This window comes from Mustela nivalis (assembly GCF_964662115.1).
Source record: "Mustela nivalis genome assembly, chromosome: 19".
NCBI lineage: Eukaryota > Metazoa > Chordata > Mammalia > Carnivora > Mustelidae > Mustela > Mustela nivalis.
Window position 1 is genome coordinate 2971572 of NC_139038.1, and position 25655 is coordinate 2997226.

General features: G+C 47.4%; 1 protein-coding gene across 3 annotated transcripts in view; it reads left to right on the forward strand.

Moving 5' to 3' along the window:
• The window catches only part of SDK1 (sidekick cell adhesion molecule 1), an 869284-nt gene that overhangs the window by 680731 nt on the left and 162898 nt on the right, over positions 1-25655 (forward strand). For all 3 annotated transcript variants that reach the window (XM_082714190.1, XM_082714191.1, XM_082714189.1), the window contains exons 15-17: positions 4644-4791; positions 5697-5837; positions 11992-12173. In XM_082714190.1, the coding sequence (XP_082570316.1) occupies positions 4644-4791; positions 5697-5837; positions 11992-12173 (471 nt within the window). The remainder of the gene's footprint in view (positions 1-4643; positions 4792-5696; positions 5838-11991; positions 12174-25655) is intronic.

Genomic DNA, 25655 nt, shown 5'->3' on the forward strand with positions numbered 1-25655 from the left:
CTTTGTGTCCTCTTCAAATGCTTTTAAAAAAATTGACTGTTTGTAGTTGATTCTTTGAATATAAATCCAGATCCAGATAAGGTCCATCCATCACTTTGGTGTTTCTGTCTCTTGATCGATAAGAGTCCCACTTCCCTTTCCCCTGCTCTCGTCTGGTGAAGAGGCCAGGGTGTCTGGATGTCCCACTATGTCCCATGCCGATTGCTTCCTCAGGATGTCATTTCATTTGTTCCTGCATCTCTTTAATTGCCCAGAGACGGGAAGGAATTTGCATCAGCTTTTGGTTTTGTGTGTTTTTCGGACCATATGTGTGTGTGTGTGTGTGTGTGTGTGTGTGTGTATCACTGGTGCCTGGATGTCGCTCGGTACTTCCCACTGCATCTCACAAAGAAGACGCTGGAGGCCCAGCTGCTCTTTTGGTGATGTTAGGTCTGCCTCCGAGTCTGGAAAGTGACGGCCTGTAAGGCCAGGGGGACAGTATTTATACCTCCCTGAGTCTTCGTTTCCTGACCCATATGAGGAGACAATGGCTCCTCCCCAAGGAGATTCTCATGGTTACAGCTGTGAGTGCGTGTCCAGACAGAGGCTACCATGTAGACATTAGGGCTAAGTAATAATTACAGGCCCTCCGGCAATGAAAATTTTCTTTGAAAAAGTCTTTTTCTTCCTCGGATACCTTTAACTGAGAACATGGTAAGGTTCTTTTTACTGAGGGGGAAAAAAAAGCTTCCAGTACATTTATGGCGACTGAAAACTGCCTGTTTTTTCACCAATCCACAGAGCAAAGGAGTGATTAACTCCTCGCGGATTCTGGCACTTGAAGCCAAGAGAAAGATTAGTGATGGCCGCGTGGAGTGGAGGTGTGTTTAATAGCCTGACTGGGAAAGTCCAAGTTTCCTTCGGCTTCTAGATCAGAGGAGCAAGAGGCATCCCTGAAGGGGAGGAAAAAAGCTATTGAAACTTCTATGGGATGCTTTCCTTTCTCAAAAGAATATTCTACATCCCAGCCCCTCAGAGGAGCCTCTCGGGCCTCCTTTCTGAGGACCAGGAGGAGCATCTATTCTAAAGGGATTTTGCTTATGGATTGTCAGGGACAGACCTGCCCTTTACATTTCACCAATTCTCAGCAAGCTTCAAGTTCAGAGACTTGGGAGGGAGCAAATCCTTCCCTCACCACTTTTTTTCTTTCTTTCTTTTTTTTTTTCAGTTCAAATCAGAGTTCCCATGAGATGGATCGGGTTCATTTGTATTAGTTTTCAGTTTAATCTCTCTTCCTGCCAGATCTTTTATCTTCTATGAGGGAGAGGGAAGAGAATAAATAAAGAGTTTTATTTGGACGCATCCGAAGGACTGAGCTGAGCCCCCGGATACAGGGCAGATTAATAGGCCCTGTTGCGGAGTCAGACTGGGGCTGAGCCTCAGATCTGCTGGCTCGCTGCTGTTTGATAGGGTTCCACACTTGGAGGGGCTGCTTATACCCTGAGCTGAATCTGGGAGGGAGGGAGGGAGGGAGGGAGAGTTGTCGTGAGGCACTCTCTGCCCCCTCTGTGCTGACACACATGGACTCCGTCAGTGGACTTGGCCACCATCCTTTTGAGTTTGCTTCTTTCTGACCTTGGACTCTGTAGGTAACTGAGCAGGTGAGCCGTTTGCTTACAGACACTGAGGTCTTCTGCAGGAAGAGAGGGACAGAGGTAAGTTTTATTGAACACTGCCTCGGCCAGGGTCCCCACAAGAAGCAGGTGGCTGTCTTGACTTAGAACATCCAAATAGAGAGTCAGCAAAGGGAAGATCTGCCCAGGGGCGGGTGGAGAGAGACACCAGGACCCTGGGGCCAGAGCTGGCTAACTCAGGACACAGAGGGAAGGGAGATGCAGAGCCCAGAGAGGGAGGTGGTGTAGATCTTCCCAAATAGAGCATGAACCTCTGGGTAAAGAATGCGATAGTCTTGGGCCATCTCCCGGTGAGTAAAAAAGAGCCCAGCCCTGCCAGGCAGGTCATCCAGGGCCCAGATTGGGGCAGGGAGGTGAGGAGAGACAAGGGGTAGTGGGAGGCGGACGGGCCCGTCCAGCTCCAGTACCCACCGGGCCCTGGCTCTGCACTGGATAAGTCAGCACGTGTCTCTTACTTCAGACCAATGCCAGTCTCGGGAGTGCTATGTTATTTCCCCATTTTTTCTTCCATATTGAAAAAAGAAATGTTTCATTGTGGTAATACACACCATAACATAAAATTTTACCATCTTAGCCACTTTTAAATGTCCAGTTGAGTGGTCGGTACATTCACATCGTGCCACCCAGCTCTTATCCTCATCTGGCAAAACTGAAGCCGTGGATCCATTAAATGTCTTTCCCTGTCTTTCCCCAGCCCCCAACCCCCACCCTGGCAGCTGCCATTCGCCTCTGAGTCTGCGGATCTGACCCCTCCAGGGACCTCTCGTCAGTGGAATCCTACACTCCCCATCTTCTTGTGACTGCCTTATTTTCAAGGTTTAGCCCTGTCAGAGTGTGTATCAATTTCTTGTTCAAAGCTGAATAATATTTCATTGCAGGGATGGACTACATTTTGCTCATTTGTCCATCCATCAGTGGACACTCGGGTTCTTAACTAATATCTCTTCGTGACCCTCCTTTCAGTTCGTCGGGGCGTATATTTTGACGTAGAATTTCCAGATCATACGGTAGTTCTACCTTTAGTTAGGAGCCGCCGTACTGGTTTCTGCAGCCGCTGCTCCATGTCACATCCCCACCAGCAGGGCACGAATGTTCCAGCTTCTCCCCCCCATTCCCCCCACCGCCCACACATGCCATTTCTGCTTTCTTTATAGTAGTCATCCTGTGGTTGTGATGTGGATCTCCCTGTGGTTTTGACTTGCCCCTCCTCCCCCCTGCTTTATAGAAGAAGCTCAAACAAAAATGAACAACTGTCAATGGAAACACGTAGTCGGCTGTGACGGCTCTGCACTGGCTGCCTTCTGGAGGGAAGCTATGTCTCCACTGCTGTGTGGCTTGGCAGGGAGAGGCGCTGCTCCCCACCAGCAGTTACAGGGGTGCGAGGGAAAGTTCTTGCATTGTCCATGTGCACAAATGGCTAGAGAAGCCTGCTTGGCAGACCAGAGCACCATGAAATGTTTAATGCTTCTAGAAGGGTCTCAGACTCCCAAAGCGAGAAGAGAAATCGGTGTGAGCAATTCTGTAGTTGCCTGGGGATGCACACGTTGCACTCTGAAGGAAACAGAAAGAGCAGGGGGTCCTCATCCAACGTAGATTACCTGGATCACTGAGAATCAAAAGCCAAGTACACTGAAATGCCCAGCTGGTGCTGAGGACTGCATTCCCAGAAAGCCATTTTTGGAGGCAGCTTTTTTCGAAATAATTAAAAAGATTCAGCCTTTGTAGCCCAACTGGCATCCCGCTCCAGAGCGGCATAACTTTTTGTCGAGGAATCCGGCTCCCAAACTCCAGCTCCGTGGTAGACGGCTGGCTGTGAGAGCCAACACAAGTTGCCCTTGAGTCACATTTCCATTTCGAAGTGGCTTGTGGCTCTTTCTTGGTGACTCCTAAGGGAGCAGCATGTGTTCCCAGGCACAGACCTGTGATCCTCATCGTTAGGTCTGCAGGTTTTTGCTGAAGAGGTGTTGATTGTACATGTGGAGGGCTCCCGCGGCTGGCAGCAGCGTGGAAATCATGGCTCTCCTCTCTCTGACCATCTCCAGTGTGGGGGAGAGAGATTCGGGCACCACTTCCAAGGAAGGGGGCAGACGGCTTGATTTCCACAAGAACCCCCTTCCCCCAATTTCACTTCACTGATAACTTGCAAAAGCAGCTCAGGCATCATGACGATTCCAAATGAGAAGTGACAGTGGGTGTTCAAAGTCATTGCCAGGTCCTGTTCATTCCAGGGCATCATTCTACGAAATGATCGGGCCAGAAAGCATGTTTCAACTCTGCACTGAAAGAAAAAAAATAAAATAAAATCTCGCAAAGGTGTGGGAGCCCAGCAGAATCCTCTGAAGCCTTGCAGGCGAGAGCCCATTTGGCTGACAGAGTCGCTCTTGCACACCTGCCGGAAAGCTGGATGCAAAGATATTCTAAACTAGTTGCGAATTTCATTACGTCTGTCTCCAGCCAAAGCCACTGAGGGGTGCGGTGCTGTAATGGGCCGCCACGCAGATGGGTTGCAAAATGCACAGCCCATCTGTCTTTATCATGCTCATTTCCTCTTTTATTAAAATGTTAATGAATATAGTTTTTATTTATCATTTGGTGACATGTGCGGCATCCTTTTCTGGGAGACAAATCTGCAATCTGCCTCACCGTGTGCGCTGACAGGGAACGCAGGAATGAGGAATATTTTGGTTCCGTTCAAACTGCCATATGCGGGTTGAAGGAGAAGCCACTTTGCTTGTCGACAGCAGCATGAGGACGACGGGAGGTCTCGGAGTTCAATGCCAGGCCCAGTGGCTACCAGCAGCTAGCCATGTGGCCACGAGCCTTGGTTTCCACTTCTGGGGAACAGGGATAACCCTTCCCTCCACCCTGGAAACGAAATGAGAGAACTTATGGAAATGTAGTTTGCATTCTCTTATTATTATTCAGATGTGTGTCTGTGTGGTTCTGAATTCCTTTTGCTCATTCTTTCAGACTCTCCATGGAAAGTACATCTGTCAAATGTCGGCCCCGAGATGACAGGCGTCACCGTGCGCGGCCTGACTCCAGCTCGCACCTATCAATTCCGGGTGTGTGCTGTGAATCAAGTGGGCAAAGGCCAGTACAGCGCAGAGACAAGCAGGTGTGTGCTCGCGCAGCCGCGGTGGGCTCTCGGGGCAGCTGGGACCCGAAAGCAAGACTGAGCATCCAGTTAACAAGAAGACATTGATAGAAGGAGTCAACCTGCATCCCTTAGTGGTATCGGCCACACATGCACAGAAAAGACCAGAAGGAAGAGAGAAAGGGAGTCCACTCGTGTGTTGGACTAGCTGGGTTTTCTTTCAATGCTCAGAGGGAAATGTCTCCAACTTCCCTAATGCTCCGGCCACACCAACACAAGGCGTTTCTGAGAGCACAGGCCTTGGTATCCACGAGATGAGGCGCTGACCATGTCTTCACTCCCTCTGTCCTCTCGGGCTGCTGGCCGGACGGGAGCTGCTGCCACCCTCCTGACAAGCAAGCGTCTGGCAGGGCACGGCACCTTCCTGAATGGTCCTGACCTGGGACCGTGGCTTTCCCCCATTTCAGTGTGCCCACCCCAACCAACCTGAGCACTGGCGGGGCCCGAATCATAGGAGAGTTGAGATCTAAGTGACTTTTTTCAAAATGTGGGAGTTTGGTATGAGAAAAACTAAAAGGGCTAAGGAAAAACACAATTTGGAAGGCATCTCAGGCTGTGGGCCAGTGGCCTGGCTCGCTCAGGCTTATAATCCCTTCCCGGAGTGGAGATGCTGTGGGTTATCCAGACAGAATAAGGTCCCCTCCTGTGTCTTCTTGCTTGCTGGCTGAACTGATTCTCTATTATGTTGATTTGCTGTACCTATTTCATGCATGTCCTCTGAGTTTGATCAGCTGTGTGCCTGGCTTTGTTCATCGCTTGATTTTGGTAAATAGTTAAGCTCCAGATTCAGTCAGGCAGAGAATGCAAATGAGGACCATTTGTCTCAGATGCTAATCTCGCTTTCCCTCACCATGTTTTATCTCTAGGTTGATGTTACCTGAAGAGCCGCCCAGTGCTCCCCCAAAGAATATCGTAGCCAGTGGACGTACCAATCAGTCCATCATGGTCCAGTGGCAACCGCCCCCAGAAACAGAGCACAATGGGGTGCTGCGTGGGTATATCCTCAGGCAAGTAGCCCGTGTTTGGCCATTTTTAGGTTCTCATCATAAAGAGTCCAGGGTCTGTTTTGCTAGGGTCGCAAACTGAAAGGTCTAGAGGAGCCCAACAGTAATCAAGAGACTCAGGCTGATGTCGGACTCTAGGGTGTGGTGGGGACTATGGCCAACAAGCAACTGTGGGTTGCTTGGGTTGCAGGGGCAGCCTCTGTATATCCAACCATAGCATATCCGCATACGTATCGAAGCTTGCATCTTGGTAGAAGAATGAAGAGGGATATTATGCGTTGGGGTCAAGGTGTGCTATTCATTCCAAATTTTTTCTTTCTGTTTCAGTTTTTCCTAGGGCATGCATTATTAATAGAATAATTTTTAATTAATAATAATGCAGTTGACATTATCACAATTGACCAGTTGCTACCAGGCTAGCTCTTACATGTTCAGTATTGCCAGGTTTCCTAGTGTATTCAAAGAAATTTTTTAAAATCTAGCTTTTTACCTGCGATCTCACAGTTTCTAAACATTGGAAATGAAGTCTGTATGTTTTGAAAGATGGGGCAGACCAAATTCACACTTCCACAGGCCAGATGTGGCCCAAAGCATGGCCACTTTGCTTTCCCTGCCTTATATGGGGCAGTCAGGCTTCTGAGAATGTTGAGGGGACTCTACAAGAACTTGGCTGGGTAGGAGAGAAAAAATCTGTTTTGTCAAAATTGCTAATCTTGAAATCACGCCAAATGTGATAATTGCAGTGGTTTGTTGATGCAAGTAGTGAACAGGAAAAAGTAAAGCCATGTTAAAAGGTATTTATGAAATCTCTTCTAACAGACGGTACAGCCACAGACAGACATATTCATTCCACGACCTGCACTTTGCATCCATCCCCAGCCTTATGGGGCAAGAACTGTGGGTATCCATCACTACCTTCCCCCCAGTATCAGGCTCATGCCCTCGTGAGCTTGTGATCAGCAAATACTGAGTTAACAGAGGTTGAAAGGAGCTAAATGTAATGTCTTAGTAAAACATAAGAAGTTACAAAAGTGTAGCTGCTCTAGCTCTGTGCTCTTTGCATAGGGAGGACCACTCTTCCCAGTAGCTATTGATATAATCATCCGCTCATGGTTTAACATACCTTTATCCATACGCGTGAAACATAAGAAGTTACAAAAGTGTAGCTGCTCTAGCTCTGTGCTTTTTGCATAGGAAGGACCGCTATTCCCAGTAGCTATTGATATAATCATCCGCTCATGGTTTAACATACCTTTATCCATACGCGTGACATATTAGCCCATCACAACCACTTCACTGCTCTTCTCAGGTCTTGCTCAAGCCTGTGAATTATCCTCTAAACACAAGCTAGATCATTATCTACATGAAGTGGTTTAAAGGTGGCTGTCTTGCAGGGGTCACGGGGACTAGAGGACTGGAATCAGCACTTGGGGCACCTTTGGTCACTCTGCCCCTTTCTTTTTTATTATTATTATTAATTTAAAGATTTTATTTATTTATTTGAGAGAGAGACAGTGAGAGAGCATGAGCGAGGAGAAGGTCAGAGGGAGAAGCAGACTCCCCATGGAGCTGGGAGCCCGATGTGGGACTTGATCCCGGGACTCCGGGATCACGACCTGAGCTGAAGGCAGTTGTCCAACCAACTAAGCCACCCAGGCGTCCCGACTCTGCTCCTTTCAATAAGAAACTGAAAGGGCCCCTTTGGGCAGGGGGCACCTGTGGGCTTGGAGCAGTCCCCAGTTCCCTCCCAAAAACAGGCTGGGGCTTCCCACACACACAGGCCCAGATCTCCTGTCCATTCCGGCTGTCACTCATGGCCTGTGCTCATCAGGTAATGAAAATCATTTCCTGGCCCTCCCCGCCTGGCCCTACCCACCCTTGTCATCCCAACTGCCTCCATCTCAAATGCACAGAGAAGGGTCCTCAGGTTCCAGCTGCCAAGGAAGGACTTTAAAAGTCAACCCGCAGAACCAACCTTGGGGCAAGGACTTTAATAAGAAAATCTTTCTGATGTTACAAGGCCCCATCAGGAACTGCTCGTTTCTCTATTTTGCGGGATTACCACCATTAAAAGGATCTTGTGTGATGGTGTCAGTGGAGTCGAGTGCTGGGAAAGAGGGCATCTGTATTTGTAGGGGTTTAAATCAAGAAAGTCCTAAAATGAGGGTGTACGACCCAAGGCCTGTGAATAGCAAAGTTTCCAGAAATTAAAGGCCCATGCCAAAATGCATTTACTTGGAAACATTTCCAAATAATCCTCCAGTCTGCAAATCAGCTCTGTTTGCAACTGTGAGCCCTCCAGGGCTCAAGTGTCTGTGTCAGACATACAGCCGAATCCATGGAGGCACAAAATGGAAATAAATCACCACCGTGGCTCAGGCCGTAAGAAGTGGTTAGGATGTGTGTGCAGTAATAAAATATTTATAATAATGGGCAGGGTGCTTCTTTGAGAGGAGCGTAGGGGTTATGTCCTTTAAAAACATTCTCCTGTTTATTTCCATATAAAAAAATCATCTTGTTCTGCCTGAGACGGTCTCCCGGGCAACGTATCCCACCAGTCAGAGGACAATGCCCTGCACTTTTGTTATTAATTGTGACCTTCCCAGACATCCTGTGACTATTACAAAAGCACCCTGAGCCGCAGGTCAGAATGGACCAGCCTGCCTGCCGCGGAAAGGAAGGCAGCCCGCTTCCAAGACACGAATCCCGTGGCTTGTTCTGCACGATCGTATGAACAGGCGTCTAGGAGAGGCTATGGCTTGTGCAGGCTTCAGTGTCTTTGCTTAGCATACTTCCTGGACGCACGGCGTTTCCAAATTAGCAGTATCTTCAATGGGTTCTGCACTGTCACAGCTCTCCAGCACCCACCGTTTCATCTTATTCTTGTGACAGCCCTTTGAAAGGCTATTATGATGATGTCATTTTCAGGAGTTAAAATCCAAGGCTCAGAGATGTGACGTTAAGACCACACTCAAGGCCACCCAGCCCGTCTGTCTTCTTGCCAGCCTGTGCCTTCTGGAGCTGACTTCTTTGCTTTTCCCTGGAAGGCATATTGTGTCATGTTAGGTCCGCACTAATGAGCTCTCTCTGTAAGCGATAGTGCCCAGTGTGTGCCATGTTGATTGTAAGTGATCCTGGTCACCATTCACACACCGGGCCACGCTGGGTGGGGGCCAACCCTTGCCTTCTCCCAAATGGCTGATTGTCTCAGTGCTATTTATTTTGTAGACAGGGAATTTAAGTGGCATTTTCTGGCACGTGGCTTACTTGATGCCAGGCCTCTCTCTCTGTGGGCTTTGAAGACCATGACATCCTATAGATGAACCTACCCCCTGCTAGGAAGCGCGCCCACACCTGCTTGGTGCAGGCAGTTGAGTAGGCAACGGAAGTGGATGGAATCTGAAACAAAAATGCAGGGTGAGGCATCGGCTTCCATTTTTGCCCGTCACGGGGGAGCATGGCGATCCCTGCACCTCTGGCCCTGTGTGCAGCTGCTGCTCTCAGGCAGGAAGGGGCAGGAGGATGCCTGGAACCTTCTTGCTGTTCCAGTGCTGCCTGCTCTTGCTCCCGTATCTTCCCACCACACGGTCCTCACCTGTACAAATGGTTTGTAGCAAGAAGAGCTGAAAGACTGCCCTCAGAAAATTTGGACGTTCACGAAGAACCTTTTACTGCCTTCAGTAATACAGTATGGACCAGACTTCCATACTATATTTTTAGCTGTCATTCTCTTCGGAGAACTGTTGTCCGTGGAAGGGCCTGAATCTGGAGGGGGGGGGTCTTCCTTTTCCTGACAACAGCAGCCTGGCACAGCCTTCCCCTTTATGCCCAGACACTCCGCCTGGGACAGCACAGGGACCAGAGAGACGCTGCAGCCCTCGGGGGAGCTCCGTGTCAGTGCAGAGCCAGACCCCAATCTGCCTCAAGAGCCCTCGCTCAAGGGTACCCCCTGTCTTCACCTTTTCCCCCTCATCAGATGAAGCCATGTCTTCCAGAGGCAGGAGCCGCCACTTGGACAGGATTTGGGGTGTTCTGAAGCTTCAGGATGACCAAGGCAGGTCTTCCCAGGACAGGTCCTCCCTGCATATGCCCCGCGCTCGACCCCCAGGAACTAATCCAATTCTACAAACAAAACCAGGAAAAACTTTTGCTCTTCCCAATAATGCTGCCAAAGTCCTTTCACAGTACACATGGCAATTTCCTAATTTATACATTTTCTAAGTCCAGGGTCATGTATGTCACTTTATTTTTTTATAAACATATAATGTATTTTTAGCCCAACGGGTACAGGTCTGTGAATTTCCAGGTTTACACACTTCACAGTACTCACCATAGCACATACCCTCCCCAAGGTCCATAACCCCACCACCCTCTCCCAACCCTCCTCACCCCAGCAACCCTCTGTTCTGTGAGATTAAGAGTCTCATGATTTGTCTTCCTTCCCATCCCCTCTTGTTTCATTTATTCTTTTTCTACCCCACAAACCCTCCACATTGCATCTCCACTTCCTCATATCAGGGAGACCATATGATAGTTGTCTGTCTCTGATTGACTTATTTCGCTAAGCATAATTTCTAGTTCCATCCACATCGTCACAAATGGCAAGATTTCATTTCTTTTGATGGCTGCATAGTATTCCATCAAAATCCTTGAGGAGAACACAGGCAGCAACCTCTTCAACCTCAGCCACAGCAACTTCTTCCTAGGAACATCGCCAAAGATGAGGCAAGCAAGGGCAAAAATGAACTATTGGGACTTCATCCAGATCAAAAGCTTTTGCACAGCAAAGGAAACAGTTAACAAAACCAAAAGACAACTGACAGAATGGGAGAAGATATTTGCAAATGACATAACAGATAAAGGGCCAGTATCCAAATCTATAAAGAGCTTAAGCAAACTCAACACCCAAAGAACAAATAATCCAATCAACAAATGGGCAGAGGACATGAACAGACATTTCTGCAAAGAAGACATCCAGATGGCCAACAGACACATGAAAAAGTGCTCCATATCACTCGGCATCAGGGAAATACAAATCAAAACCACAATGAGATATCACCTGACACCAGTCAGAATGGCTAAGATTGACAAGTCAGGAAATGACAGATGCTGGCGAGGATATGGAGAAAGGGGAACCCTCCTACTCTGTTGATGGGAATGCAAGCTGGTGCAACCACTCTGGAAAACAGCATGGAGGTCCCTCAAAAAGTTGAAAATAGAGCTACCCTATGACCCAGCAACTGCACTACTGGGTATTTAGCCTAAAGATACAAACGTAGTGATCTGAAGGGGCACATGCACCCGAATGTTTATAGCAGCAATGTCCACAATAGCCTAACTATGGAAAGAACCTAGATGTCCATCAACAGATGAATGAATAAAGAAGATGTGGTATATGTATGTCACTTTTTAAAAAATAAATACAATTTTAAATTTATGTCTTTTGGGGGGGTGAATTATTCTATTTATTCTACATGTTTCCTTCCTTAACAGTGAGGTAAAATTGGTCTATAACACTGTTTTAGTGTCAGGTGTACACCGTAATAATTCACTTTGCATACACTGCAGAGTGATGACCCTGGTAAGTCTGGCCACCTGAAGTCACGATATAGTTAACCCCTTCACCCATTTTGTCCGCAAAGCTCCTCTACAAAGCAGCTTGTCCTGTAGCATTGACTAGCATTGGAAAAATGGGAACACCATGTAGAGATACTCGTTCTGGTGCTGCGACACTCACGGAACAGATCTAGAACCCAGATGGAAGAGGAGGCCAAGAGGTTTCCCTGCTTTTCCACACATTTCAGAGCTGCGGGAAGAGAGCATCGCTCCCAAGTTGTCACTTATGGCTACACCCCGACAGAAATCATGGTTGGAACTTCTGGTACTAAGTCCCCATGCTCCCCAGACGAGTTACACTTAAAAAGCCATCGCTTTTCCTTACCCGTCACACTGTGGAGATGTCAGTTTTGTCCAGAGCTTAAAATCGCTGGGAGACTCAACGACCCCTCTTGGAACGGTTGGCTTAGGAGGCCGTGTTTTCCGGGGCTGCCCTCTGGCCTCGCTCTCGTCTGCTAACTTTGTTTCCCTCCCCCTGCGTGGAGCAAATGCGGGTGTGCCCACTGCCTGGTTCCAGCTGTTTCTCCCTGCTCCACTGCAGGTACCGCCTGGCCGGCTTGCCGGGAGAACACCAGCAGCGCAACATCACCAGCCCGGAGGTCAACTACTGCCTGGTGACAGAGCTGATCATCTGGACGCAGTACGAGATCCAGGTGGCCGCCTACAACGGGGCGGGCCTGGGCGTCTTCAGCAGGGCCGTGACCGAATACACCCTCCAGGGAGGTAAGCTGGCTTTCCCGCACGGTTGCTGGGGAGCAGGGCGCGCCGAATTTGCCTGCAGCTTGTTAGAAATAAAAGTAAAAGGCCTGCGCCTCTCGGGGTCAGTGAGAAAGGAATCACGTCGCCCGGTCTCTGCTCCAACAGTGGAGCAGGACTGGAAAAGGGACACAGATGAAATTCTAGCTGCTTGCTTCTGGGTGGTAAGGCCAGGAGGGTCTCCACACACACATCAGCGGTCCACGCGCTCGCTGAAAGATTCATGCAGTCGCCAGTTTCTAATTGGAACCGTGCTACGTTTCACAGTAAAGCTGGCTGTGGAGTCCCAGGCGATACTGTGGAGGTTCTCCAAAGAGAGGGATTATTTAGAATTTTGTTTTGAGTAGTGTACTGTGATTATTGGTAAAGGAATTTGCAACTTGGTGCTTTTTTTTTTTTTTTTTTGGATTTTCAGTTATACAAGCCAAACAATTTATTAAGTTGGTAAAAACCCCTCCCGGCCCCCACCCTTCCCCAAAATGACCAGGCAGAATGACATAAAGCCAGTGGGTCCTACCTTCCTAGGCTCTACCCCAACCCCATCATTTTAAGGCTGATCCCCGCACCACATTCTGGAGGACCTGGGTCTCAGCCGCAGGAAGGTTGGCGTTCAGAAACATTTTGCTCTTGGTACACCTGGAAGAAATGGATGGACCCTGTCTTGGGGCGGCTGTGTGTGCCTGCAGCACCCCGATTCCAGTCACGGGAAGCAGTTGCCCCACAAAATCAACAACTCCTTTCATTTGGCACTTCTAGCCGCTGCTGACTCGCAGGTGTGAGTTTATTTGCTTTGGCGTTTTTATTGCCACCAGGCCTTGACCTTTGTCAAATGATAAGGTTTCTAACTGCCCCCTTCTCTCCCCAAATCATGCCAGAGACCTAATGTTCCTTGATATTACATACTGTTATCATCACCCCATATCGATTGGCTGTCCATCATCATCCGTAAGTCCATAAAGCCTCCTTTATAAATGAAGCACAGTCATTTCTGCTTCCACAGGGAAATGTGTCACCGGCAGGAATAGTTAAAATGCAAGACAGCCAGGGTGGACCCGCTCATCCGCACGTGAGGCTTGATTACTCGTTGGAAAATGGAGACAGCCGAGCACCTGGACAATTAATGTTTGCTTTAATTCGTCTACTTAATAACAATAAATTTGGAAATACTTAAAAGTAATGAATATTGCTATTAACAATCCCTTATTGCTGTTAACAATGACTGCTTCATTTTGGTCCTGGGATGTCTGAGTCCCGTGCTGGGCACAGGGAAACATAGCTCCATCTCACTGAGAAGGGCTTGTGCCTTAGAGTTTGGCTTTGGCTCCGTTGGCACTGGGGAGCCATTGAAGGTTGAGAGCAGTGAGCGACAGGAGCAAAATGCCGTATGAGGGAGAAGAGCCTATTGGCGTCTGTGCAGGGGAGCAGAGGCCACAGCAACCCAGTGGCCACAGCAACTCCAGGCCCAAGGGCAGTGATGTGGCCATGAATGGATGGGTTCCTACAGCTCTGACACAGGCTGTGAGAAGGGCGTGCTGGTAAGTTTCTGGTCTGAAACACCAGGGCGCAGGCCTAGGCAGAGGTGGCAGGGGGCAGGCTCCCACCTCTGGGTCAGATGATGGAGAGACTGACTGAGGATGCTTCTGCTAGGTACGAGGATTTGCTTTCCTCCACTAGGTGACAAGTGGCTTCTCTTAGTTCTCTGCCCGAGTATGGTTCATACTGTCGTTCTTTTTTTAAACTCTTGATGAGCTGACATCCCTCGATGACGCCCTGTGTGTAATTTCCCCATCTGTATCTCAGCTTTTGCAGCTGGGTTGTCTTCCTTTGTCTGGGTGTTGGAGGGCTGGTGTTGGAGCCCCGAGCCTGGAGCCACTACAGGTCTCGGGGCACCCAGGGGACGTTCTCATAATTCACATCTTCCTCCCTGTTGGCGTTGCTGCCTCTGGCGTGCCCACAAGAAACATGGGCGTCTTTATCCTCCCTCTGGGGGACACAGTCCTCTCCTTTACCCGTGTTTTAGACTCTTCCTATGTGCTCACATGCCTGTAACATCCTGGAGAAAGGACCCTGTGCTTCTTGAATGCAGTGGGTCCTTTCCTGCTGTTCCAGATGTTGCTGTACACTTCCTCCTCTACCTGTCCCTTGGTCACCTGATAGAGCTTCTCAGGCTTGTGACAGCCTCTGACCCTTCACCAGGAAGCGCCATCGACCTGAGCCCCAGGCCAGGGCCAAGATGCTTGTGGAGCACAGCATCAGGATCCTGTCCCTTGGGTATGGCTACAGCGCTTAACTCGCATGAGGAGGGATACCCAGGCAGGGAGATGGCCGGCCCCAGCATGCCATGTGCTCCCGCCGTGCGGGTCCAGTCCTGCTCATCAGGAGAATCCTGGTCAGCCACCCTACAGCTTGTAAATTGGGCCCCTCATCAGTGTTCCTACCCAAGACAGGACACATGTAAGAGAGGATTTAGACGCGCAGATGGGAAGAACCAGGGAGTGGAGGCGGGGGACCTGGTCTCGAGCAGGGGCAGAGTAAACCAGATAAAAAATGATCCGATTAAAAGGTGAGGCATTAGGAAGAAAAATGGCAACAGCAGGGGCCATGAATAATTTACAGAGATGATGATGGAAAGCACGGGTTTGTGAGCTGTCTTCCCACACACGAGCTCGCTCACATCTGTCCAGAAACAGCCCTTTCTGGCTAGCCCATCAAGGCCTGACTCCACAGTCACTGCTTATCTGCATTCTAGAAGCACATCGCCTCTGTGAGCCACAGGTTCCCCATTGTAAAATTATACCCTGGAAGAGTAGAGTGTGTGCCCTTGGCTGCCTCACGGGCGGGTGTGAGAGAAGACACAGGCAAGGCCTTGAAAAGCCCTGAGCGCCTACACAAATACCCAGTGGCTACTGTTTGTCCCCCTCCTTTCTCCCAGGGCAATGCTCGGCATCTGCTTTGTATTTGAATGTCTCTGCGGTGACGGTTGTACTGAGAGAAATGGGGTCAATCTCTGCCAATAGGGAAATCTCGAGGGGTGGGAGCACCTAGCATGTGCCCAGTGTCACGTGATGGGCCACAGCCCTGAGAGTGGGGAAGACACCAGAAACGCTGTCCAATTTGGGGCAGCCTTGCCTGGGAGGGGAGACTAACATTTGTGATGAAAGAGCAAGACCTACCCACGAAACCAGCCTCGCTCGGGTGTGGTTGCTTCCTGTCTGTCCAAAAGATCGGTATGACAAGTGTGCTGCCAAGACTTGCGAGCTGAGAAACTCAGAGGAACCTGCCATCGACATGGAAAGGGACTTTATTGGGATCGACATGGTGGGAACACAGTGCAGGAGTTAGGGTTCCACCATCCGTAGTGGTTGGAAACGGAGTCCAGCTGCGGGAAACAGACCCAGAGTAACAGCTGAAACACAATGAAGGGGTGTTTTTATTTTCTCCCATCCCAAGTGGGCCTTGGGCTGCACAGGGTCTTACTGGCAGCTCCATGGCCCCCAGATAGGCTCCTTCTTTTTGCTTTGCCATCTTTAGAGTTTGCCTTGTGGCTGCAAGCTAGCTACTGGGATACCAGCTATCATGCCCACATTCTAGAAGGAGGAAGGCACGGTGTTATACCATGCAGCCAGCTATGCAAGTATGCTCGTCTTGGAAGAACTTTCTTAGAAGTTCCCTCTGCTGCTGACTAGGCGTACAATTCATGGACTGTCTCTGTGCAGAAAAGCCTAGAAAGGTGCTCGTTTGGCTGGATACGTTTCTGCCAGTTGCTAAGAAAGGAAGGGGGGACAGACAGTGGAGGGCAGCTACCAGTTTCTGCCTCGCATTCTACAGCGACTCCTGCTGAGTGAGGAGTGAAACGCAGAGGATATGCAATTTCTAGACATAAAATTGTGTGGCCTGTCTCACAGCCCACTGCATGCGGAGGGCCTCAGGATCCTTGGAATCACCCACATAAGAATTAGCAGACACCAGCCGCATGGCTCCTCGAGCCCTTGGCATTGGGATCTCAGCTCATGGTCCATTTGAGCACCAGCTCAGCAAGCTTGTGGACACTGGGGGCCCCTCTCCATGCGCTTAAGGTGCCCCATGACTGTTACTGCCTCGTGTTGACAAAGCCTGTAGGACTGAGCTGGCCCTTGCAGCTGGAAAGAGAATAATTTCAATGTCTGATTATTAGAGGGGAAGAGAATTACTCATAAAATTAATTTTTTGTTCAGCCTAATTTGGAAAATTATTGGAACATATATGCACATAATTCTGGAGTCCGTCAGGACACCCTGGGAACAGCAGGAAGCACCCAGGCTTCTGGAAACATAAAGCTTCCGTCCAGCCCGCCTGATTTTGTCCTCCTCCCTTCAGCCGAGTGGCACGCCTGATCCATCAGGGGAAATGAGATGTAATTTGTCCTGACTTTAATAAGCTCTTTGGATTTAGCTCCTCTGGAGAAAGCATCGGAATGCCAGGGAGAGCTGGTGTGGATCCCGCCACCATGAGGCGGTGTGTGACATAGTGGCTGGTCATTCTCAAAGAGAACTCAGGAACGTCCCTGCCTTGGCCTGGGAGACAGAGCCACACACGCGCAGGTGGCCCTTGCTGGCACCCCCTGCGGACACAGAGGGGCAAACAAGCATTGACCCCAGGGGGCGGGGGAGGCTCCTGCCTGCTGCTGGGCACACAGATTGTTGGCTCTTGAGTAGATTTACTGCACGGAAGCTCCCAAAAGACGATCAACAAGTCATCTGTGCCTGGAGGTCAACACCATGGCCTATCGATTCCTCCTATTTGCCTGTCATATGGCCCATTTTTCTTTTTAATCCCATTTATCATTGAGATCTATTAAAAACATCTGGTTTGTCAACTTGGGTTCTTCGCATTCTTGACATTGGCAAACATCTTGGACATGTGGGGGTTCTTTTTTTTTTTAATTTTATTGCGGGGGTTCTTTAATATCAACTTTCTCACTTCCCCCGACTCTTCACACCCCTCCCCCATCCACCATTCTGCCATTATCCTGTCCACCAATCCCATTGAATAGATCTTAGCAGTGCTTCCCTGACCTTTTCTGCTCTAGGCATTTTTTTTTTAAAGATTTTATTTATTTATTTGACAGAGAGAGATCACAAGCAGGTAGAGAGGCAGGCAGAGAGAGAGGAGGAAGCAGGCTCCCGACTGAGCAGAGAGCCCGATGCGGGGCTCGATCCAGGACCCTGAGATCATGACCTGAGCCGAAGGCAGCGGCTTAACCCACTGAGCCACCCAGGCGCCCCATCTGCTCTAGGCATTTTAAAATGCGACATACTAACTTACAAATCAAGCAGCAAAACCCTAAGCCACTGCCAGCCACGTGAAATTTCCAAGGGGGTGAGAGGAAAGGTCCCTCTGGCCACAGGAGCTGCAGCCTAAAACCCAGCTCGTGTGGGACCCGCTCATCAAACTTCCATCATGATTACCCAAAATGAAATGGGAAATAACTGAAATTGACTGAGGAATTTCTTTCAAGACGCTCTGGAAATCAATATGCTTTCAGCTGTGAGTGGAAAAGGCCATAGCGTGTAAGTTCCGCATAACAAAACGCCCCATATAATTACAAGCATTTCCTTACTGCCAATGTCAACGTCAGCAACTTTCCAATCATTTAGGAGAAGGAGAGCACTGCAGTCATTACAGCAATGAGGGGTCCGAATCCAACACTGACACAGTGTTTGGTTCCCCAAGTCAGGTTTTGTTAAAAACGGTTCAGCTCCCCAGAAGAGCCTGGTGTAGATGCGCTGTGACCATGGGGATCTCGGGAGAGCTTGAGCGTGGCATCCTGCCAGCGCATAAGTGTGAGAGACAACCGCAGCATCCTAAGATATGCCCGTGTAGATGAGTGAACTTCCATCCGCTTCTTAACTGTGTTCACAAAGACGCAGATGTTGGTTTTTCTATAAAGGGTCCAAAGACAAATGATACTATAAATCATCATTTTAAGGACACCTAGGTTTTAATTTTTTTTTCTGGTTTTATTTCTTTATCATTTTTCTTCCAGTAACAGGTATTTTTGTGCTGTAATGATTTATTCTGGTTTCAGAACATTACCTTCTAATGAAAGAGAAATACTTCATATTTAAAGAGAGATGGAAAAAACATTTGGTTATCCACATTTCTAAAACATTAGTAAAAGCTCCTAAGTGTTCACTTGGGCTTTGAAAGGTTTTCTAAAGTAAGGATTATAAATGAACACTCTGTTTGCAAGCTCCATTCCCATCTCCTCTTGGGAAATTCTCAATGTGGCATAAATGACATTGCACAAAAGATTTGTTTCTCAATCCTTAAGACTTTCTAGACCTCGGGCTTTGCCTACAGAATAGGATAATGCAGCGGGTTCTCCCAGAATCACCTACAACATTAAGTAAGAACTGTACAAAATGATGTGAGATGTTCCATCAGGAACGGCCTCGATTCAGTCTTTGAGAATTTCCAGGGAAGGAAAGGAAAGGATAGGAAACTAGAATTTGGGAGGAAGCCGCTCTATACAGGTTTTTGTTGCCATCTGCTATGCACGTACACACCATGCCTCGCCTTGGTCATCTCCCGACAGTCGTGAGAGAGGTGTCACTGCCCCTATTTCACAGAGAAAAATGGGAGCTAGCTTGTCCAAAGTCATGTAGCTGGAAAATGCTGGAATTTGTGCTCTTTTCATTCTGTGTGTATCAAACATGCACAGAAATTACTTCCAGATTTCCAGTGCAGCTTGAATATGGAATAGAGAGAAGGATCTCACCTTACTTCCATTCATACGGCAGCTGGGTTTGCAGGAATTTGTGGTCATTTCGGATGGCAGTCTACAACAGGAAGTCTATTTGACATTGAAACCCAGTACACACACACAAATACACATACACACAAACACACACAGCTGAAACAACAGAGTCACAGCACAATAGCCACCCTTACACGGTGTGATGTTCTTCGATATTTTCTATCCTATTTCATTCTCCCATGAACGCTGGCTGTGACCACTGGATGGATTTCCCAGTCTGCTAATGCAGTTGTGACCTACAGTTTGAAGAACACTGAATTCAAGCAATACAGGGCACTTGGTTCAGCGGATCTTGCATCCGTCTCAGAAGAGGCTCCCGCTAGCCTGTAGGATGGATCAGGGTCCACAAGGAGAACACCACTGAAGCCCACGATAAAAGACCAGACAAGGGTCTGAGTTGGGGCATGAGTGGGGTCATGGTCCTGGGTGCAGTGCTAAGATCTGGGGGCTGGAGGAGCTTCCAGTACCTGGGTCTCTGCAGATGACCTCGTGAGTGAAGGGAGGCTCCCCAGGGTATGACTTGACCTTCAGCTACTGCTGAAAGACACAAGGAACAATCAAACCAGTTTTAAATTGCTGTGGCAAGCATTTTGTTTTGTCCCACAGACTGGTCTTCCCTACAAGCCTGGGAACTCTTCGAGGGTGGGGGCTTTTTTGATTGGTATCTGTGTCCCCAAACCCAAGCACAGTGCCTGATATGAAAATACACAAGGTGTAAGTAGAGGCCGGACTAAAGACAGATGCTTCTCGTTTCTTCCTCAGTTTCCAAGGCTGTGCCAATTTCATCTCTATATTCAACATGATGCCCTCCTTTCTCTCCTGCTCGTTTTTGTCTCAGAATCTCAAAGGAAAGGCCAGTGCCCGCCTCCTCTGCCCCCACGCACTGCCCCTCCCTGGCCTAAAAACAGGTCACAACTGTTTTCTCCTGAGTTCCTGGCCAAAAAAATCGGGGGAAATAAGTTCAGAAAGGGCCACGCAACGCTTCTAAAGTTTTAAAGTATTAAAGTGTTTTTTTATTCAGGCCATTAAAAAAAGATACTTGAGCTTATTTGTCCAAGATTTGTTATGCTAATAATGTGCTAGGAATGTTTAATGCAGTGGGAACATTCAGGTGTATCCAAACCATGAGAACCATAACAACACAAGAGCTCATCCACAGCCTGTAACGATCTGGAATTAACGATAACACCCGACACACAAATCGTAATATATACATCGATGAAGCGATGTGGAGCCAGTAATTCTTCCAAATAACGAGCTGGCTTCTCCCCTCTTTGAAAGGCAGAGACATTTAATTCCTCAGGATCACCTGGAGAACTGGATGCCCATCAAACCCCACTACGCTCCAGATAGACACTGCAATCCTTAATATGTGAAATCATCTACTTTAAGGCTAATGAAAAACAGACGTAAAGACCCGAGTGCCCCTGCGCCACCTGGGGTGGGGAGCCCCTCCAGGACCTGCGGTCCAGCCCGGGTCCATCCCCAGCGCACAGGTCCCAGGTGAAGAGACCATTTCCCAGGCAAGGTGGTCCCTGAATGGCCCCACACCAGGCTGCCCCCCAGCGCCCTTGAGAGCCACAAGAGATTAACTCCTTCTGCAGCAGCGTGCAGACTTTCCGGGTTTATCTGCAACAGATAAAGCCCGACTCCTTCACTAGATGAAAACCATGTGGGGTGAAGCACCCTCATTTCATTCCATGCTCAGTTCAGCTGATTCTGCAGCATCATTGGGGGCTGCCCCGCACCGTTAGCTGTTAGCCTGGGTTTGCCCCCATCTGATGGGGATTAGAAGTGGGGTGCAGAAGGCAAGCGTGGTCCTAGCACAGAGGCCTGGACACCCATGGCCCCTGCCCCGGGAGGCCCCGTGAATTCCCACAGTGTCACCTGGTTCACTTTGCCTGACGTGTTGTAAATCTCCACAATGTCAGATAGCCCGGTGGTCCGCACCACTTCTTTAGATTAACAATGACCATAAACTGATTCTGCCGCTTACACAGACTGAATCACGAATGAATGGTAACGACAGGCTAGAGTTTACTCAAGGGTGTTGCACGTAAGCTTTTACAGAATCTGGAGAACATTGTTGGAGAACTTGTCTGAGACACACTCTTTCAGCCACAGAGAACGGTCCAGGAAATGTGCTCACCTGGCATCATATCAGATGCTCTGGGTTGTAAATAATAGTACACGTTCCTGGCAGAAAACAGGGGGCAAGAGGCACATGGGTATGGTGAACCCGGACCCACAGCAGCTGTGACCACAATCTCAATCTCCCTGTAGAGACCACACTTTTCCAAATCAAGGCAGATCACAATCCCATGGAGTCAGATCTCGGCTGGATGCCACTTAGAGCCCTGAGCTCGGCTCCAGGTCCCTCACCAAGGGAAAAACCAAGGCTTCTGGGAGGAGGACAGCCAGTAGAGTGGAAGGTGAGGTTTGAGTGGAGAATAAGGAAAAGCCCCTTTACTGGGCACAGGAGAGGTGCAGGTTGACCTCTAGAGCAGGAAGACCGTGTCTGAGAAGCTCCGAGACGCTGTGCCCACAGGAGCTAATGGGCCACCGGTCTGGTGCTGTGGGTGAACCCCATGGTCTCACGTGGGCCCTTGCATTTCCTCCTCTGCTCTGCACACCTCTCTGCACTAGCAGCAGCGGGGTGCCTGGTCAGGCTCTGGCCTCTGTGACATTTTCTCAGAGGAAGCATTCTGTATCAGAGCTCCGGTTATTGTGATGTCATAGAACAGGACCATGATGTTGTTGTAGAACATGGACTTAAGTCTGTGTCCGTGCCTTTTAGACACACACCCAGGCAATAACTTGCCATCCACATTTGCACCTGGTAATTCCTACTTACACTTAAAGATCTGGCTCAGGACCTGTCTCCTCCATAGAGTCTTCCTGAGGGAAATCTGTGTTGACCTTTCAAGTAGCACTTATGCATGGGATTACAAACGTCTGCTTACCCCACTAGACGCTAATCTCCCAGGAAGGCAGGGACCACAAACCTATAGTCACCATGTAAGCACCAAGGAAGGACCTGACCTGATTACAGTAGGCCCTGATACACATATGCAAACATGGCACACACACACACACACCCCGTTGAACACAGATGCATGCACACACACACACATTTGTATACACATATGCACACCCACACAGACGTATACACACACATATGGACTCACACACTGGCATGCCCTCACCAGAGATAAACCTGGCTTCTCTGTGCGTAAATGAGAATCTGAAGCCAAAATAACAAGTCTTCCAGCACATTATAATAATCCTTCTATATCCAGCTGGTGTGTTTCTCTGGATCATCAGCTTGTGGGATCACATCACAGTGTTTCCAGGGAGGGAAGGATGCAAGTTCACGAGCTCATTGCCATATCGCCCATGGCAGGGAACCAATCGATTATATCAAAAAAGAGGACTTCAGGGCTATGTAAACATGTTAGTGTGTGCGTATATTAGAACAAAAATATAAACCTTCCCAGTTACCAAAACATACCAAAGAAAAGAGAAAATTAGACCACACAGTGAAGCATACACATGTACACGTATGCACAGAGACATAGCAATAAGCGTGTGTCTAATTATAACACATATGTAACATGTGTGTATGCAATATACAGAACTGAAGCCAAATTTATTGATTCTATCAATAAATGTAATATATAATATATATAATAATATATTATGTAATAATATATAATATATAATTATATATGTTATTATATAATAATAATTAGTAATATAATATATATATTTATTCTATAAATAAATGTAAAATATAATAAATAATTATAATGGACTTTAATTAGCCTATAAAAATTAAAAAGATTTCCAGATTGGCTGGCAAAGCAAAACCTAATGTGACACCCTAGACACGAGATACCCAAAAGGAAGGGACTTAGAAAGGCAAAAAGTAAAAAGATGTAGAAAAGGTATACAGACAAACAGGAATAAAAGAAAGCAGGTGACATACTCTTGATTTCTGACCCATAGATCCAAATATAAAACAAAATTTTAAAAGACAAAGGAGAGCATGTTTTAATGCCAAAAGCCGCAGTTCACCGTGAAGTAATCCCATCCATTCGTGGACCTAGGAACACAGCAGTGGCCCCATATGGGACGCGAAGGGAACAGAGAGACACTAACGAGAAGAGACGTTGACATGTCTCTCAGCCCCAGGCAGACGTGGACAGAGAGTAAGATCAGCCACAGCATAGAATACCTAAATGACACGATAAACAAGGTAGAACTTAGGTATCAACTGTGAACCCTAGCAAGAGAAAATACACCCTGTTCTACAAAGGGATGGGGAGCATTTATGAAAATCGAGCATGTCTTGGGCCACGAAAAATCCCAGACGATTCCAGAGAATACAAAGATCGTATCAAGGAAGGCAAGTTAAAAACTAGTGTTTCACTTTATGAATATTGATGCAAAAATGCCCCCCAAATCATCAAACAAAACTCAACAGCCTGTGAAAAAGTACTAGATCATCTCCAAGTGAGGTTTAATCCAAGAATGCCGTCTGGATGTTTGACAGTATTCGACACTCCTCCGTACTAAAAAGGTGTCATAAAATAGGAATTCATACATATTTACTCAGTCTGATAAAGGGCATAGGTGCCTCAGCCCCCGAGGCCATTTTCTCCATTCACTTAATGAGGCAGCACGGCCAATGCTCCTGCTAACGAGAACCGATGGGCTGCCCACAGTCTCCACTTTTGAATATCGCAGGGAGATTGTGCGCCAAAGCAGTGGACAGGAGAAAGCAATCAGAGGCACTAGGGCTGAAGAGGAAGTACTAAAATTATCCTGCAGACAGTAAGTTCATAAATCATAAATAAATAAAATTAACCTGCAGACAATACAATTTGATATCTGGAAACTCTGAAAGAGCCCCCTGAAGAAACTCTGTCACCGATAAGAGAATTTATCAAACTAGCCCGTTCCAAAATCAACACAGGAAAACAGGAGACTCCGTAAACACAAAACACAGCGAGAAGCTATAATCCAAGAGAAGACCCCACTTATAATAGCAGAAAGCATTATAAAGGAAACAAAAGGAAAGAAATCTGGGGGTGAAATTAATAAGAAATGGCTGACTACCAACATTCCTGAAAGTCATACAAATAGACACAAACAAATGGAGAGTTTCATCGTGTTCTTGGGCGAGAAGACCCACTGTCACAGTGATTGTGGTGCTCCCAACCTTAATGTAGAAATGCCCCATGGTCTCAACAAAAACAGTATCAGAATATTTTTTCTCACTAGAGAAGTTCACTTTCAAAGCTCATCCAGAAGAAGATGAACAAGAGTAGCAGGGGAAATCCTGAGCAAGAAAAGCAGCAAGGATGGACTCGTCCTTTAGGAATGAAAATATATTATCAAGCTCTGTAATTAAAAGAGTGTAGTATTGGTGCAGGAAGGGAAGTTGAATGGAACAGAGTAGGAAATCTAGAAATGGACTGTTAGACCTGGAAATTCAGTACACGATAAAAGTGGCATCTTGCATGTCTAATCAAAGATAGACTTTTTTTTTTTTTTAAAGATTTTGTTTATTTGATAGAGATCACAAGTAGGCAGAGAGGCAGGCAGAGAGGGGGGTGAAGCAGGCTCCCCGTGGAGCAGAGAGCCTGATGCAGGGCTCGATCCCAGGACTCTGAGGTCATGACCCAAGCCGAAGGCAGAGGCCTAACCCACTGAACCACCCAGGCGCCCCAAAGACAGACTTTTTGATAAATTGCATTGAGGTGAGTGGATGTCGAGCCATGCCCTGCACCATACTCAAGGATGTATTCCAAATGGGTCAGAAAAATCCATATTAAAATCTTGGAATATTACTCATCCATTAGAAAACACGAATACCCAATATTCGCATCAACATGGTTGGGACTAGAGGAGATTATGCCGAGTGAAATAAGTCAAACAGAAAAAGACAATTATCATATGGTTTCACTTATTTGTGGAACATAGGGAATAGCATGGAGGACATTAGGGGAAGGAAGGGAAAATTGAAGGGGGGAATCAGAGGAGGAGATGAACCATGAGAGACTATGGACTCCGGGAAGCAAACGGAGGGTTTCAGAGGTGAGGGCAGTGGGGGGATGGGTGAGCCTGGCAACGGGTATTAAAGAGGGCACAGATGGCAATGAGCGCTGGGTGTTATACGCGAACAGTAAGTCATTGAACACTACGCCAATAACTAACGATGTACTGTATGGTGACTACATAATATAATTGTAAAAATTATTTAAAATATTTATTAAAATATTTAATAAAAATAAAATATTTTAAATATTTTTAAAATATTAAATTAAAATATTAATTAAAATAATAAATTAAATATTAAAATATTTTTAAATTATTTTAAAACTGCCTAGGTGGCTCAGTGAGTTAAAGCCTCTGCCTTGGAGCCTGCTTCGTCTTCTCTCTCTCTCTGCCTGCCTCTCTGCCTACTTGTGATCTCTGTCAAATAAATAAGTAAAATCTTAAAAAATAAAACTAAAAAATTAAATAAAAATAAAAACATGTAGTACTAGAGAAAAAAAAAACTAGCAAATTCCATTATAACCTGGAAGAGGGGAAAACTTTTCTTTTAAATTCTAGAAGTAATAAATGAAAATAATTGATGAATT